Source organism: Arvicanthis niloticus, chromosome 17, assembly GCF_011762505.2.
Source record: "Arvicanthis niloticus isolate mArvNil1 chromosome 17, mArvNil1.pat.X, whole genome shotgun sequence".
NCBI classification, from domain to species: domain Eukaryota; kingdom Metazoa; phylum Chordata; class Mammalia; order Rodentia; family Muridae; genus Arvicanthis; species Arvicanthis niloticus.
In genome coordinates, this window is record NC_047674.1 from 27,266,057 (window position 1) to 27,284,747 (window position 18,691).

Sequence of the window (18,691 nt, forward strand, 5' to 3'; positions counted from 1 at the left end):
ATGACACTATCAATTATGCCTGTGTAAAAGTAACCCAAAAGGGAAAGTTCAGAGCGCTTTTGGATAGCTTGCGTGTAGGGAGTTGATGTGTTGAAGGGGGTGTGGAAGCTTCACATCCTTTCCCTCATGTCTTGCCTGATACACCCCTTCATCTGTATCTTTTGCAGCATTGATACATTAAATCATTATATATGAGCTCTGTGAGCTCCTCCGACAAGGAGAAGGTGTGGAACTCTATTGTACAGCCCATTGATTAAAATAACAAGCCAAGCAAACTGAGGTTTGTAATTACCCTCTGAAGATGAGCAAGAGACAGTCTGGGGGACTGAGCTCTCAGCCGGTGTCTGATGCTATTTCTACATAGACGCTATCAGAAATGATTTGGTTTAGAGGGAAGCTGATGTCTGCTGTAGACTCTATTTTTCCACAGTCATGTGGGAAGATACTTAACTACACTAGGTATACAGCCAGAGATGATGAGCATGGTTGGTTATTTCCTCTACATCCTTGGAGAACCTTCTACGGTGTGAGTGATAAGTGGTTCCCACATACTCTGTGATCTGTTCACTCACCACTGTGACTGCATCGTTGAGAAGAGACTCGCCAAACACCAGGATATAGAGCTGTTCATTGACATGAATGTTCTCAAAGACAGCAAGCACAGCCACGGGGTCCACAGCTGAGATCAGGCTGCCGAAGAGCAGGTTCTGGAGCAGGGTGATGTCACTGAGGCCAAATGCCTCAATCTGGCAGATGCCAAACAAAGACACCCCAATGCCAATGGAATTCCACAGTGTGCCTACCACAGCATACCAGAAAATGGTGCCGAAGTTCTCAAAGAAGGGGCGAGTGGGCATGAAGTAGCCAGCATCCAGAACGATGGGTGGCAGGAGGTATAGGAAAAACACATCTGTCTTCATTGCCGGGGGAGACTTCTCATCAACACCGAAGATAATTCCACCTAGTAGAAGCCCAACCATTATGAGAAGGCAGCTTTCAGGCACAATTGTGGGCAACTTGTGATAGAGATGAAAACCTGGTTAGGAGAAACACAGAGCCTTGGTTATACAAGAGTCAAAGAGAAGGGGTATTCGTTCCCATAGCAATAGTGGATTTAACTTCAGAATCTCCAAGATCACTATATTTGGCTTCCATATTGCAAAACATCCCACTTCTAAAAAGTTACACTTACCTATTTTTTAATTGCAAGCTCAAACGTTGTTAATAAAAATATTTATTATTTTTTTCATTTTATACAGAACAACCTGAAGTCTGCATCATGACTTTAACAGTTATCCAGAGGTTTACAGTGTGTGGTGCACACCAGTAGGATTTGCTGAAGGAGGCAGAGGCAGGAGGATCATAAGTTCATGGCTAGCCTGAGCTATACACTTACCTATTTACATACGTGCAGAAGATACTACTGAGGCACAAACTGAATTTTAAACCAGAAATCAAATGCTATAAATACCCACTGTATCCATAGTGCTATTTGGGGGTTTCTATACCTTTATTACCTTTTTCTAAAATACTGGATGGAAATGAAATAGATTATGCAATTAATATTATGCAATTAATGTGTATGTGTTGTGAGTGTCCCCGTGAATCCTAGTGCTCCTGTTGATAAAAGATAGTATTTGCTTTATCTTTAATTTCAGGTCCTTTCATTTTAATACAGAACATTTTAAATTTTTGAGATGTGGAATCCTTAAAAGAAAACCAAGGAAACTCACTAGGAAGTGTTTGTGGTGGCACATGCCTTCAGTCCCAGCACTCGGGAGGCAGAGGCAGACAGACTTCTGTGAGTTCAAGATCAGCCTGGTCTACAATTGAGTCCAGGAGAGCCAGGACTGTTGCACAGAGAAACACCATCAGGGAAAAAAACCAAAAGAGAAAAAAAAAAACGGGTATGTTAAGTAACTGTTTTATGAAGAAAATATACACACCGTGAGCTCCACCTTTGGAAGAGTTCCCAAACCTGTGGAGACACACGAGTATCTCTGAATTACTCCAGTCTGATACAAGCGAGCAAGGTTATTTGTTAAATAACCTTGTTAAATAAAGGTTATTTGTTAAATAAAGCTATTTGTTAAAGAAAACATGCACAAGGAGCCAGCATTGGGCAGACTTCAAAGACTAAACTCCTAGACAGGCCTAAGTGCCTCAGCAGAAAGGAAGGGAAGGAAATAGCTATCTCCTACTCTGTGCAGGAGCCCTGAGTGCCTTTGACATAGAGAACACCCGAGAAGTGGCTATCACAGAATGAACCAGGGGGAGGGGCATGTTGACTGAGCAAGTACGTGAGGGCAGCACAGAATGTGACTTATCCCATGGAGATCAACTGGAGGATCTTCAGGAGAGCCTATGATTGCGAGGTAACAGTGCATCACCCTGAGACACTTCATGATTTAGAATCAAAGCAGAATACACAAAGGCTGTGGCTCTAGCGAGCCCATTTCAATGTAACAGACTGCAAAGGAGGAACCTCTGAGAGACCCTTGGGACCATGACACTTAAACCGGGAACAGGGTACACTGGGCAGCCTCAGCAATGATGCTCAGCTGAAGCCAGCATGGCAACAACAGGAAACTCCAGGACACTGTAGTAAAGGTTGTACCAGTGCAAAGATGATCAGGAAGTCACCACAGTGGTGGAAAGGGGGTCCAGATGCCAGGCACCTCCACGGCGCCCTCTGAGGACCACATGTGTACTTCTCTATCACTGCAGTGACAGGATAATGGAGACACTGCCCTTCGACACCACAACACTTATCGTGTGGTGCCCTCCATAGCAAGACTTGTTCAAATAGGAAGACTGCCCTGGTCTTTGAGATCCTCAGAGGCTGACTCAAAACTGAACCTGTGGCTGAAGGATGGCAGATTCCATCCTCCCTCAGTGCTCCAGAAACTTGTTCTTGCTCCTGGGATCAACTTTCCTGCCCTGTGAGACCATAGGTTCTGGTATCTACTCACTCTGTATGTTTGTAACAGAAAAAACTGCTCACAGTTGACATCAAATGGCCTGCCTGAGAGGCCTAGCACTGGACCCTCTGATTTCTCACCATCACCAAATAGCTCAAGAGATTCCTGGGGTTTTGTTTGTCTGTTTTGTTTTCTGGGTGTTTGTTTTTATTTGTGTGTGTGAGTGCTCCCACACAGTGACCCTCTCTCTACCTTGTCTCTTGTCCTATGTAAAGAAGGCTCTCTTCTGTTCACCCTTCACTAACCCACTTCATTTGTGAAAAGGATAAGACAGGAAGCCATTTGGAGACAGGAGACTTGCAGATCTGTGTTCACTCTGAGCTAAAGAAGAGCCTTCCTTCAGTGTTTGGGAGACTCCATCCCCCATCCCTTGCCCTTCTGCCTTCTGCCACATGAGACTATCATCATTAGAGGCCAAGTTTTGCAACCTTGGTCTTAAGACTCTCAGCATCCAAAAACATGAGAAAATAAATGCCTTTTCTTTTAAACTTCCCTGTCTACAGCCGCATCAGGAATGATCTAAGACGAAAAGGTGTCATGATTATAGGAAAGGTGTATTGTGGACGTGCCGGAATACATTCCCAGAGACCCATTGCCATTGCTGTTTTAATAAGTGAAACTCTCTTACAAGCAGCATGACATGCTGAGCTGTGAGACTCCATGAGCAGAAACAACAGAATCTGGAAGAATATAAAATAGTAATTTCTACACAATAAAATGAACATCTGTATGTGGGGTATTCAAATGACCTATTGTGGGTTGTTTTATTACTACAGGCCTGGCAGGCTGGACTACTAAGTGGAATTAATGTAGCCAATGGGTGCAGCTGTCCCCTGCTTATGGCCTCTGGCCCACTGACCTCATTGTGAAATGGAATGAGAAGTCCTCCAAAACCCCATCTCTCCACATGCTGCCTCCTTTCACAGCCAACATTTCCTGTGTGATAAGAACATGCCAGCAACAGCCTCCTGGGGGAACCCAGGATCCAAGCACAATCCATTGCCTCCTGGAACTCAGCCCTGAGCAGAGCCATGGGCCTTCAAATTTGCCACACTGGACTACTGTGTCAGTTCGGAGTGAAGCTCCTCCGATCTCTGGTGTAGGGCTGTGGTTGGGTGATAAGTATACCCAGGCTCTTCTTATTCCTCTGCGTAGTGAAATATATACCTCCCAGGTAAAAACCCTCAGCTTTTCACTGGGTTACAGACCACACAGCACGGCAACTGTCCATGCAACATTGCCAGTACCCGGAATTGTAACGGCCTCCTTCACTTCATAGGAAAAGCCGGAGAAAACACTTGTAATGATATGCAGACAAACATCACGAAGCCTGGAGGCAAAGCAGCACTGGAGGAGGCCTGCTTTCAGAGACACCCACTCCTGTTCCTGATGTTTCCTTTTTCTTCCCTAACTCAGCCTCGGGGGGGGGGGGGGGGGCTCTCTCACACTCAGGAGAGTGGACCTCCTAACGCCTCTAAGTGGAGGATGGGAAATGACATATGGGCTGGAAGCAAGGGACAAGAGACAGAGATGGTGTCCATGTATCCCAGATGGGAATGTCTGTCAGTCCAGGCAATGAACCAGGTTCTTACCAAAACCTTGGCCAATAGGAAACAACCGCGGAGAAGCAAACAGAACAGAGCAAAGAAGGAGGCAATCAGAATACCAGACCAATGGGACTAAGGCCCAAGGAAGCGGGAGGATAACCTCAGTCAATAGGAAACAGCAGCGGAGAAATAAACAGAACAGAGCAAAGAAGGAGGCAATCAGAATACCAGACCAAGGGGATGAAGGCCCAAGAAGGAGGGAGGATATATGCAAATATATGCGCGGGATGAAAATCAACCAAGAGTGCAGGCATCATCAGACGGGAACACCTGTGAGTCAATTGGGAATTTATATAAATGCTCTTGTCTGTCAAAGTGGATTGAGTGACCGTTTCCTGAAATAGGACAGTAGCTACTGAATCTGCCCCGCTGTTCCATGATCAAGATGGGATTAAGTGAAAGGCGGTCACTGGAGTCCTCAGCTTAGTGCCCTTCAGGGCACTGAAGCAGAGGCATGAAGGGCACACTGTGACACCCTGGTAGACAAGACATCGTGTTCCCACGTCTATGCTTCAGTGAGCACCTGGAATCAGCTGATCACCAAAATGGGTAGTTTTTATAGTTTTGTTTTTTTTTTTCAAACTGACTTCTTAAATATCAGTCACACACCCACACACACACACACACACACACTCGCCATTCATGATGTATGTATGTTTGTTTCTCTCTCTGGGTATTTTGTGAAGGTGAAATTAACTTTAGTAGGTAGAAGTCACTGTCCCTGAATATTCAATCCTCCTAGTATTAGTAAGAAATGTATCAGGCATTGGAGAGGAAAACCAAATGAAATTGTTGCTGGTTTTTATGAGGCTGATATGAACTACTACAGAAATAATACTGGGCAGTTCAGAGAGTGGCCAAGATTTTCAGCATAGTGCCAGAGAGTAAACAGTTTTAGCATGTAGGTTGTATTTTAGCTTGTCTTCATAGTGTAAATGGAGCAATGCATTATGGGTAACAGCAAAGGGCATTCCTGTGCCCATGTTTCAATGAAGCTTTATTTATGAACGTTGAAACTAGACTCTCATGCAGTTCCACATGCTGCCATGTTATTATTTAAATTTGGTTTTGATCATTTAGAAATGACCCTCAGCCCATGGGCCATACAAAGCCAATCCATATTTGGCTGCACACTGCTCTGTGCTTACCTACCCAGGTGCAGGCTATTTGTAGTTCCCGATGACTTCTGTTTATTGTTTGAGAGCTATCGTATTTCTTTTCATTCAATTTTTATTACCAGCATATAAAAATCTCCATTGACGATGCTTTAAATTTTTACTGTTTTGCTTTTATTGTAACAAATCTCAGTAGGAGAACAGGAGTATACTCACATAAAAATACAATGTACAATAGTCTTCCCCGAGAGTGACATGAGTTTAATCTCTCTCTACATACAAATCTAGAAATAAACTGAGCTTAAAAATGAAACATCTGCATAAAAATAAAATCACTAACATTAATTTACTCTATTTTCTCACTGTAGCTACCATAACCTGTTTTTATCAAATTCTGGGAAGAGGGAAAAGGCAGAAAAAAATACAGGAAGCTTCAGATAGCAGGATCCACCAAAGAGCAACAATGTAAAAGTCTTAATAATAAAAAAAAAAAAAAAAAAAAAAAACCAGAAAAGAAACTTAAAACAACAACAAAATAAAAACCAACCAGGCAAGGCAGATAGGGAGGACATTTACACACACACACACACAGAGAGAGAGAGAGACAGAGAGAGAGAGAGAGACAGAGAGAGCGAGCTCAAGGGAGACAGGGGATTAGCAGAAAGGAGTAGTTGAGACTCTCTGGGGAGCAACATGAGCATGTGCTAAAGACAGATGCAAATGTACCAATTCCATTTTATTTTTGTTCTGTATTTCAAAGCCGATTGAAAAAAAATATATAATAGCATCTATTGGATGAACAAATATTTGCCAAGCTTGAGTTAAGCACAGAACAATCACATGGGCACCAAGGCGGTACTGTGCAGTGATTATGGCTGCCTGGCCCAGCACTGGAGCCTGGGGCTGGCTATCCACAGACGCAATAATGGTCTATGTGAATCATGCCTACCTGACTGGGGAAAAAGAAAAGAACATGGAGTAAGTATTATGGAAGCTTGTTTTCAGGTATTAAAAGTAATAAGCAAGGGCATCTAAACCTAAAACGTGTTTATTTTTTAAAGTATCTCCATTTACATGGCAACTAAATACATACCTCCAGAAACAGAAGTGCAGTAAGCAAACTGCCTATACATGACAGATAGAAAATAGTAGTGTTAGTTTAATCAGATATTCCAACGAATTCTTATAATATAATTTGAGTAAAAACTGAGAAGAGTGTATTTCTGAAAGTAAATCATGTTAAATAAACTGCTAACCCAAATAGTTAAGACATAAAAAATACATAATGAAGAATTAATTAAAATATATTAAGACATGAAAAATACATAATGAAGAATTAATTAAAATATATTAAAGATATATTTTTATTAAAATGTATTCTTTTATTTAAAATAAAGATATTTTATTAAAGATAATAAAAATTAATTAAAGATATATTTAAAAACATACTACCAGGCTTATAGATTTGCCATAACATTTAGTCATAAACTAAGGCTTAAAGATTAATTTAACAATCACCCTCAAACATAATTTAGCTCTTTGTACATAGGCTTCCTTCTCATTGAAGGTTACGCCTATTGGTGTAACGCTGATCTTAATAAAAGTATTGCAAATTTTGAAAATAGAAATGAAGCACCAAACATTGTTGAAATCACCTAGAGCAGAAGTCAGATGCTACTTAATTTTCCCAGATGACTTGGACCACTTAAAGGGAAAGTTAATGAGCTCCCACCCAGGATGGACTTTGGAAAGGCGCAAAGACAAGAATTGGCCCTTAATCATAGATTTATTGAGCATCCTCTGCCAATGAGGGTTGGGTGGGTTAGATCATGACTATATCTTGTATTCGGTGAATGTACCTCTAGTCCAGTAGATAAGATGTGCCCGTGATAATTGATGATGGAAGCAAGACAATGATCAATGTCATCATAGAGGAGATACAACAAGTATCAGAGAAATGGGAATGAGAAGCAGCTCAGATGAGGACACTCAAGAAAACTTCATGACTGAAGGTGACATTAAGATGTATTGATGAGGACTCTTTTAATTCTTCAAGTAATGAAGCAGAAAGGGAGGCTCGGGGGGGAAACTGGGTCCAGAAGGACATGCTGTAACCTGTTTGGAGGAACTGTAATCCAGCAGCAAAGATCTTCACTGCTCATAAGGTAAGCAACACCTGTTGACCCTCCTCTCTACCATGGTGAGAGGAAACCAGTGAAGAGATCTTGGCATTGCCTCCTGTTCATACATAGAAAACCAGAAGGAAGTCGCTTTCAAGAAACCAGAGGCTGGAATTTAGAAATAAGAAGATCAAAACACCTAAAGAACCAAAGTAAATGAATATGATTAGTCACCAGTGTAAAGAAAACAGCTGTCTATAAACATAAGACTGAGATGCTTATTATAGCCCAGACCACACATAGCCTTGTCCACAATCCCGTGGAAGATGGTCTCAGCACAAGGAGGAGCTAATGACAGAATGGGCACTTGGTAATAAAAAGGAATTCTCAGATAATAAGGATTTCTATTTCTTCACATACTGTGCTCATAGGATTAAAAAGTCATAGAATATTGCACTGGGGATATCTACTACAGTTGTGTGTGTGATAGGAAGAAGCTGGAGGAAGCAGAAATCATTACCCCATGGAATTATTTTTGTTTCATCTAATTTACATTTCTTGTGACCACACACTAGTCATTACGGCTGGCACAAGAGGAGTAGTGGCCATCCAATGGTAATTAAGACACAAAATTTAAATGAATGCACAAAAGTGGGTGATAATGAGGACATAGAAGAAAGAGAAGGGTGAGTCCTTCTCATGGACACTTCATATCTGTGAGGTCCGAGAGAGAAAAAATCCCAAGTGAGGTAAGGGAGTCAAAACATACATGAATGAAAAGAACAAGAACACAGGCCTTGGGCTGGGAGACTTCTGGCTAACCAGGCCAGTCTGGCAGCAGCTCAGAGAGTGAAGGAGAGCACAGTAGAAAGAAAAGAACAACCAATTGCTGTGCATGCCAATCTGGGGGCCAGGAGAAGATCTGTTCTGAGAATAATGTGAAGACCTAGGAGGCTCGTAAACAGAGGCAGGTATGACTGGATTCATGATTGTAAAGGGTCGTTTGGCTACTGTCAGCACGTTCTTGAACAGTTTGGAAGTGGCCCTCATTAAGATGAAGGTATGCATGAGAGAAGGTCAGATCAATGAGTTTGAATACTGTTTCTCCGACATAATATGATGCCAACCTGGACAGTTCTAAGATGGTTGGGGGGGGGGTCAAGGAGGGATTCACAGTTTTAGTTCAACCAATTAATTATTGAGTAGGTTATTATTGAGATGGAGAACAAAAGAAAGAGAGAGAGAAAATGCCAACTGGAGTGTTCTTGAACAGTATCACTCTGTTTAAAGATTTACCTAGAATAAATAGCAGTGTGTGTAGAATGCTATGGAAGAGCCATGGCTTCCTAAAGATGTGATGTCATACTTGTTCTGAATCACTGCCATACACATTACCCTCTGGTTTTATTGCACCATGAATGAATCATAAGAATGAAACTATAAATCCAGATAGTGGCACATAAATGCAGAAGAATGTCTCATAAAGAAACAGACCAGATACCAATGAGGACAGACGGCATAACTTAATTGGTGTTACAAAATCGTGTTGATAGCAAGATGTAACAAAAACACACAGAGACATTTTTTTATAGTTCAACTGTAAAATGACTCTGGGTGAAGTACAGTTGTCCACGCCTATAATCACAGCACTTGGGAGGAGGAGGCGGTAGGAGAATCAGCCTTTCCAGGTCAACCTTAGCCACACAGAAAGTTCAAGGCAAGCCTAGGCTACATGAGATTGATCTCAAAATAGCAAAAAACAAAACTCCCAGGTGGTTATAATTTAAAAGGTGGAAGACTGTCACCCTAAAGAACATAAAAAATATTAAGGTAGGAGATGTCTAGGCCTTTGTACTAGCACCAAAACACACATGTAGATCAGTAGACTAGAACCAAAGGCCAAGATGTAAATACTCACAGCTCCAACCATCTCATTTTTGACAAGGATGCTGAAACTATATAATGAAGTAAATAAAGCCTCTTTAACAAATGATGCTGGAACTAAGTGTTTGTATACTGAAGAATAAAAAGTAGGTCTCTCTCTCTCTCTCTCTCTCTCTCTCTCTCTCTCTCTCTCTCTCTTTCTCTCCTTTATAAACAAGCACATAAATGGATCAAAGACTTTAATGTGAGACTTGGTACTCTGAAGCTGCTAAGGAAGAGTGAGGGGAGAACACTTCAACACACAGGTGTGGGCAAGCACTGTCTGAACAGGATGTCAGCTTCTCAAGCAATAGCCAACAGTAGAGAGGTGAAATTTCACACAAGGAAGCAATCCAGTGAAGAAGTAGCCTCTCACAGAGGATGCAGAGCTAGAGTACACAAAGAACCGAAAACTCTAAACAGCAAAAAGGGACAACACAGAGGAACAGACTGTTTTCAAACGATCAAAGGAATGCAAGGGAAAACTGCATTGGGATTGAATCTCACCCAGTCAGGATGGCAGTCACCATGAAAACGAATAATGCACAAATGTTGCCCTTGCAAGGAAGATGTCTGAGGGAAACCCTTTTACGCACTGTACTTCGGGGCAGGATTTGTAAACTAGCTCAGCCACTATGAAAATCAGCAAGGGGGTTCCTCAAAACGCTAAAACAAAACCTGCCATGTGACCCAGCAATGCCGCTCATGTGCCTGTGCCTGAAGAACTTCAGGTCAACACATCACAGATGTGTGACACTTGGGTGTTCTTGTGTCATGTGTCAGATTCACACTAAATTATGGGACATATGCAAGACAGGCTCTTTACAATATCTTGTCCAGATAAAGCAGACCAGTGTTAGGTCTTTAATTGTCTGTATCCACTGGCATTTCCTGGCTGCCAGCTTCTTCAGTTCAGGGTTAAAAATAGTAGAAAGAAAAAAGTATAAAAATTCCACAAACAGCAGGGGCTGCCTCACATGCTAACATCTGATTTTATTGCACCTTTAATGACTCATTAGAACAAAACTCTAAGTCCAGATAAGGGGCCATCTACAGAAGAATAGATGGAGAAAATAGAATTTATTCTCATGGTATGGCTTTTTTCACCCATTAGAAGAACAAAAGTATATTATTTGTAAGAAAATGAATACAATCGGAGATAGTAATAAGTAAATTAAAAGCCAGTCTCATGGAAAAAAAAATGTTGCAGGTTTTTTCTCAATTGTGAATTCTGGTCTTTAGAGATGCATGAAATCAAATATTGTATAAATAACAAAAAATAGAAATGATATTGTTTTCAGAAGTGTCTAACGTACAGCCCTCAGCACACATGTAGCCCAGGGTAGCTATGAATTCAGTCCAACACAAAATGATAACGTTATTTAAAACACTACCAGATTTATTTATTTAGTTTTGTAAACCAGTTGTATGTTTCTTGGACATGAACATTGCAGATGACAATGTACCTAAGAACTTGAAAGGTTGGAGACCCCTGTCAAGAGAGCAGATGGAAGTATTGGGCACATGTGGGAGATGGGGGAAGGGAGCCAAGTACCTGGAGACTATGCTCGAAGTACATTACGTACTTGCATGAAGATGGCCTCATGTAACTCTAATAAAATTAAAATACATACAAACAAAAAAATTCATGGAAATAAAAAATTTTTAAATGATGGCAATGTTTAAACTCATCTTACTAAAAGTCTGAAGGAAAAAAAGGGTAAGAAAATTAGGGTTAAACGAAGATGAACAGATTTCTATCCCCGGTAAGATGGAATACATATCTCTCTTTTCATTTGTCACACCTGAAAATTTCAGACCTTAACCATGAAGCAAAACAGGTGAGAATGATGGAAGATGAGAAGAATCGTGGCTCCAACTCCAGGTCTCGGATCACGCTCTATGTCAACAGATCAGATCACTGAGGGGCTTTGTTGCTGCTTCCCAGCACCAACCTGAATCCAGAGCTGAACCTGGGTTCCCTGTAAAGCATCAGCGTTCTTACCCACTGAGCCACCAGTCCAGCCTCTCGTTTGTTTGTGGATTTTTTTTTTTGGTATTAATTTTTTTCCTTCTAATATTTTTACACTTGAACTAGAGAAGCCAGCAGCCAGGAAATTCCAGTAGGTAGAAACAACCAAAGACCTAACACAGATCTGCTTTCTCTGGATAAGAGACCTAGAAAGAATCCACTTAGCAGGAAAGAAAAGTTTCAGATAATAACGGCTCTATTCCAGCCAAACATCACAGAAGAAAATGTGATCTTGCCCCTAGTAAGGTCAGAGGGGGCCATCTAGCTTCTACCTTTACAGGAGCTCTGGAAGCCCGTGGCCTGGCCGTTGATGCAGCATTAGAAAGGCAGGATATAGGATTCTCTTGTCTCCTGCACAGCAATGAACCCTCCCCAGTCAGTAAAGCCAATTCTGAGGACATTAATTGCACGATTATACTCCACTCCCAGCCCCTTCCCGAGAAAAGGAAGGAAGGTACAACCCCCCGCCCCCCCACAAAAGCTGTGAAAGATGGAAAAGATATCACTGCTGACCCTGTCATCAAATTATTTCATTAAAATCAAGATGACCAATTTTAAATGGTATAGTCACTTTCATTTGTATCCCTCCTTCCCATTGTTATAAAATAATGGTGTAAACGCAACATTAAATATTGATTAACTGCGTAAACACTGCTAAACAAGCAGGTAGAAGAGAGGATGCTTCGCTCGGATGGGTATCCGGTGGTAACCAGCATGATGTGCTAAACCGAAAAATGTCATCCTGACTGATCTGTTGACACAGAGCATGAGCCGAGCCTCTTTAAGGCACTTTGGAGTCCATTTTGAAATGTGTGCTGTGTGGACTATTTACAAGGGAAAAGGAAACATGAGAATTGCTGGCAATTCAAAGGAAAGCATAGTTTCTAAAAATACACAAAGCAAAATGGAAAGAAACAGGGAAATGTTTGAGTAGATTATCATATGATGCCGTAATAGCCCCGCCTCCCACAGCATCACGTGCTGCCACGATAGCCCCGCCTCCCACAGCACATGTGTTTCTCTTGCTCTTCCTTAAGTTTATAAAAAAAAAAAAAAAAAATGCTCAATGAAAAAGAACACAAGAATAGTTACAATATAAGAATTTTAGAAATACAAAATTCATTGATCTTTATCCCTAGCTAAAAGCAACTGCCTCTTTTTAGCAAGAGTAAAGGAACAGCTTCATTTGGTTGATTAATGACTGCCAGAGGTCTGGGGATGCAGCTCAGTGTTAGAACTCCTGGTTGATCTGTACCCAGAACCTTTGCATGTATTAGCTTTTTAATTGCACGCAGGAAAATGCACTGTGTTTCATCAGTGTTAACCTGGCAGTCAAATAAATTCCCACTCACCTTGAAGGCACTCATATCCCACGGAATAGGCTTAGACCCCTCAAATATGTATAGGAAGTCACAGAATTGATGAAGTACCCTTGTTTTGGATTTTTGTTTGTTTGTTTTTCACTTCAGTGGGCTATGAACGGCTACTCATTCAGTGGAAACCAGACTTTGAATACTGATCTTTTTCTGAGCGTGATAGCCCAGTTTTCTCCTGTGAGCATCTGATATCCAGCTCCCACTCAGCTATGTGGTCACAAGGGGAAACAACTAAGACTCTAGTTTCATTGTTCTCTGTGGGTCACTAAAACTCTATCTCTAAAAATATTTACATTAGGGTTCATAGCAGTAGTAAAATTACAGTTATGAAGTAGCAATGAAATAATTTTGTGGTTGGCTGTCACCACAACATGAGGAACTATATTAAAGGGTCACAGCACTAGAAAGCTTGAGAACCACTGTGCTGGTTATTATGTTCTTAAGCTAAGCTATTCCACAGATTAGATTTCTTAATTGTGTTTTGAATTAATGATATTTTCAATTTAGACTTATTGGGAACTAATGCACTGTAAGTTGAACATCCGAAATAAACGAAAATTTTAACTCACATGACATATCTTAGGCTAGTTTATAAGCTGACATGCTACAGTAGACTGCTCGATCATATTACTTAGTCTATGGACTAAGTTCACAAATGAGTTCATCTTTAGAAATGGAGAGATTTCGTACTGAGAATTTCCTACATGTCCCCCTGCAACAAAATCAGCAGAATTGGGCCCGTCTTCTATCACACACCCCACACTCAATTCTGCAAGATGCCAACCATCAAGAGCTGAGCAGCCCGTTAGCCAGGTTAGGGTTCAGTTGGTTCTACAGGTCATCTGCTCCCACTCCTTTCTCCTCTCTCCCATTCTGAAGAGAACAAAGAGACACCTAGGAGGCTCCTGCTGGCTGATTTGTGTCTAAACTGAAGTTTGAGAAAACCAGGCATCACGAACTTCTCTGAGTGTGATAGAGGCTGGCGTTGGGCAAACCCTTCCATTTTCCTCTCTGTTTTAGAGTCTTAATCTTCATTTCAACATGAATAAAGCTTATCAGACAGACTTCCATCTCAGCACCTTGCACATGTAAGGGAAGGTTTGGCTCTTCAAAGCCCTAGGTGTCTGTCTCTATACTCAGGTCTGTAGCTGTAGCTGATTGCTTTTTATCAATGGATGAGGTCACTACAGGTCCAGGGCATAACACAGAGTTACTGAAGTTTACATCCATGAGATTAAAGGACTTCTTCAGTGAACAAATATGCTGCCGCCCCCTTCTCCATGGACAACAGCAGAATCCCAATCTGATCACAGAGTCGGGGCTGGAAACAGAGTTTGACTCATGCCCTTGCTTAATTATTGGCTGCATTTAATCCTTTCTTCAATCTCAGACTATTATTTGCAGTCAAGGTAATTAGGAAAAATTAGATCAAATCTTAGAAGGATTTTTTTTGTCTACAAAGAGCTTGGACCAATGGATTAAGTCTCTATAAAATGAGTCAGAAATTTTTTCAGTAGATTTCCTCCAATATCTATAACTAAAAATTTTATACTTAGTGTTTTAAACAGAAACTTTTTAATTCTCTTCACAGAATCAAAATCTTTTGAATATGGAACATATAAAAATAAGCATGCACAGCTACACACATACATATGTGCACTTAAACACACACACACACAAGGAGGAAGGAAATGAGGGGATAGGGAAAGAGAAAAAATTATAAAACCTTACACTTTTCTGATTCATTTGCTTTATGGAAGTCCCTGAATTCATAACTGATAGAATGTTTCCTCTCTGACAGAAGTGGCCAAAGATGTTGCTTTCAGCAACAATATGGACAAAAATTGAAAACATGGTCCATTTGCCCTCTAATAACAGGGAATTCTTGTTTACACACCGAGATGTTTTGCAAATACTCTTCTTTGAGTAGTAACAGGAGAGGGGTTCTGGGTATAACGCCTAATACTGAATACATCAGCTCATAGGGAAACTTAAGCAGGAGCTCCCAGGGCCAGGATATGTTCTGGATCCTAATGTTCCAGTCACATCTAGGTAAGAAGTCCCGGATGAAGCTCCCCCGTGGGCTAAGAGTGCTGAGCTTAAACAAAGCACACTAAAAGGAACAGTTACATGCTGGAGTCCCTCTCTTATAACATAGCAGCAAGGCATCGCTCTAGTACAAACCTAAATATGTGTCAATGAAGTGACAACCATGGTTTTCCCAGGCCACATCGGTACTGATTTCTAGGCATGCACAAGAGCAGAAATGATGGTTAATCTTTATTATAAGTTTGACTGGGTTTGAAGTGACCTAGGAGACTAATTCTGGGAATGTCTGTGAGTACTAGAGAAGATTAACTCAGGATGCAAAGAGCCATCCTGAGTGTGGGTAACACTATCCCATGGGCTGGGATCCTAGAATATTAAAAAAGGAAGAAAGGAGACATCAAGTTCTGGACCATTCATCTCTTTCTGCTTCCTGTGGACATTATATGGCCAGCCGTCTTGTTACCATGCCTTCTCTATCTCTTCCAAGGCCCACAAACCATGACCCAAAATAAAGCCCTTTGCCATTGTATACTAGATGTTTTGTTTTGTTTTAGAGGGACTTACAGTTAAGAGATTGTCTTGAGTTTCAGGTGGTTTAGAATCACCTAGAAGACACAGCTCTGGGTGTGTCTGTGAGGACATTTCCAGAGAGGTGTCACTCAAAGGTGAAAACCCACCCTGGATAAGAATGACACCATCTCATGAGCTGGGGACACAGACTAAGTAAAAATATGAGAGACAGAAGGAGGAAGCTAGCTGTGTAGGAGTGTTCACATCCCAACCTTCCTGACAGTGGGCACAACGTGACCGACACTTCCAACCCTCTATTTTGCTTCTCTACCAGCATGAACTATTTCCCTACCCCCACCCCCGCTCCAAACAATGAGCCCAAAGAAGCCTTTCCCTCATTAAGTTCCTCTTGTCAAGAATTCTGTCCTGGCCCTTAGGAAAGCATCTAAAGGAACAACTGACAAACATCTCTCCACAGGTACTGATTTATTTTGTATCTCGATCTTTTACAAAATAAACTGATGTCTTACCTTTCAACCTAAAAAAGCAAGCTGAGCTTCCGGCTGAAGGACAGAGGAGGTGTAACACAGAAACCTATAAACAAAGGAGCAGTTGGCTTCTCTATCAACCACGGGACTCACTTTTGATTGAAGGTAAGTAATAGTTCTGAACTTTATATGAAATGGAACCCAATTATGTGCCTAGACAGGATGGCCACTTCCTGTTGATGGGCATCATCTCAAATTAATCTCCCCCTGAGCCTGGGATGAGGAAGTATGTAAGGGCTTTGGAAGACAGCCAGTGTTTTCTGCTAGTATACTCAGACCTCAGCATTCAGCAGAAGAGCAGCGCTGATTCTGTTACCATCCTGGGAATTATGCACAATTCTCTGGGAGCACAGCACAATGAAAGCGAAATACATGAGAGACACCTTTTAGAAAGCCTGGAAATTGAAAAACGGCTGAGTGCTGTTACACTCTAATTTGGCTCCAGAAAATAACAGTAATGACCCTGAACAGTTTGCCAGGTTTTCTGGATGTATCCTCTCTGGGTGTGAAATGTGCACCTCTTCAAGAGGAGAAAAGTGATCAGTGGGTGCCAGGGGAATTTCTCATATAGCCAGGTGGGAAATGAGATCCTGCTGTTAAAACGGAGAGTGTTGCCCTTGGACATGCTAAGTATTCTTCCTTAGAAAAGTACTGGTCTCATGTTTCATGGGAGAAGTCTGAGTGGAGTCAGCTTGTGGGGAACCTGTTGAGACATTTTTATATTCTCTAAGTTTCTCTTCATGTTCTAGCCTCCCCCCCCCCCCACAGAGTATTTTGTGTCCCCACCCCAACTGCACACATTTTAGAAATACCATTTAACCACGTAACTTAATAACAGACAGTTCCACCTGAAAAGAACCTTCCCAGGTGACACTCTCGAGTGCAGAGGCATTGTATGGATGGAATGACAGAGTTCTGGTGTCCTTAAGTTCCAGCTACTTTTTCTGAGCCTGCCCTTTGCACAGTTTAGCCAAGGGAAGGAGCTCAACTGGTAGGAACAGGACCTGGGTGTGCTTTAAGCTGAATTAAAAACCTTCCACGAAGGCCAACAGTTCAAAGTAGTTCTTACTGTATTGCAGAGGTTAAACCTACGACTTGCCTTTTTTTTTTCAGATCACTTGTTACTAAATGATTGATGGGTTTCCTTGTTTGTATCCTGATGTCCTTGTAAGTAAGTTATATAAGTTTTTCCAAGGAGGCCACCCCACCCTTGAAACCACCTTGGGTGGGAACTTTATTTTATGGTTGAGTTTTATTCCTCCAGGAGGCTGGCTGCTAAGCAAAGTGACCAGTTACCTAAAATAAATAGATGGAAGTATAGGAAAGGAATCCACAATTGCTAGTAATTGCCACCGAATCTCACTTCTCAATTAAGTGGTTGCAAGCCCTCAACAGCAGCCACCACGGGGGCAGGGGAGATACTTCTTCTCTAGTGGCTCTTTGGAGGCCAGGGAGTAGAGGGTGGTGGTTTGAGAATGGCCCCAGAGACCAATACGTTTGAATTCTAGGTCTCCAGTTGGCGGAACTATTTGGGACTATAACCCCTGTGGAGCTGAACCACACATGTGCAGGGGTTGCATATCAGATATTTACATTAGGATTCATAACAGCAGCAAAATAACAGCTATGAAGTAGCAAAGAAACAGTTTCATGATCGGAGTCACCTCAACAAGAGGAACTATATAAAAGGGCCATAGGGTTAGGAAGGTTGAGAAGCATTGCCTTAGGGTGTCTGTACATGAATGAGAATCAGCAAGAACACAAGACAAGAGAAAGTCTATTCTATCCTGAGTTGTGAAATAACTGAGCAGAAATGGAAGTTCTGGCCATAACTGGAGCATTGTAACCAGACAAATACAAGAGGTCTGTGTGCGGAGCCTCTGTAAAGGCAGCTGACTGTCCCTCACTCATACATAGATGACCAACTAAGGTCAATATTATTGGTGCCAACAGCTGAGAAGGTTGACCTAGGCAGCAGAATACAGTTACTCTGGGAGGGCCAGAGCTGTTTCACACACAGGATGTTTGCTGACTTCATTGGAAACTGTGAGTCCCTTGAGCTGCAGTAAGCATCATATTCCAGACTGAAAGATGGATGCCATTCTACTAAGGAAGCAGCTTAGGGTTGACATTAACAATGCAGTCTTGCCGACCACAAAGACTAGAAGTGAAAAATCACATGGAAAAGATACAGTTGAATTCAATGATGGACAGCAGCTATCCCATCTACTGGGAGTTGGAGGCACAAAGATCATGAGTTCTAGGCTATCCTAGGATGCAAAATTCTGTCTCAAAAAAATCATAAAAACTAAACTTTCCAATCCTCAGTATTCCCCACCCATGGGACTACCAATATTCTATCATGCTTAAGTGGAGGCTCATGAGGCCCCACCCATCCCTCACACCCTCCCTATAGGCAGCTAATAGCTG

The 18,691-nt window shown here is 41.7% G+C and overlaps 1 protein-coding gene across 2 annotated transcripts in view; it reads right to left on the reverse strand.

Moving 5' to 3' along the window:
* Slc9a2 (solute carrier family 9 member A2) overlaps nucleotides 1–18,691 on the reverse strand; it is an 81,405-nt gene that overhangs the window by 48,426 nt on the left and 14,288 nt on the right. For both annotated transcript variants that reach the window (XM_034522015.2, XM_076914955.1), the window contains exon 2: nucleotides 573–1,036. In XM_034522015.2, coding sequence (XP_034377906.1) covers nucleotides 573–1,036 — 464 coding nt within the window. The remainder of the gene's footprint in view (nucleotides 1–572; nucleotides 1,037–18,691) is intronic.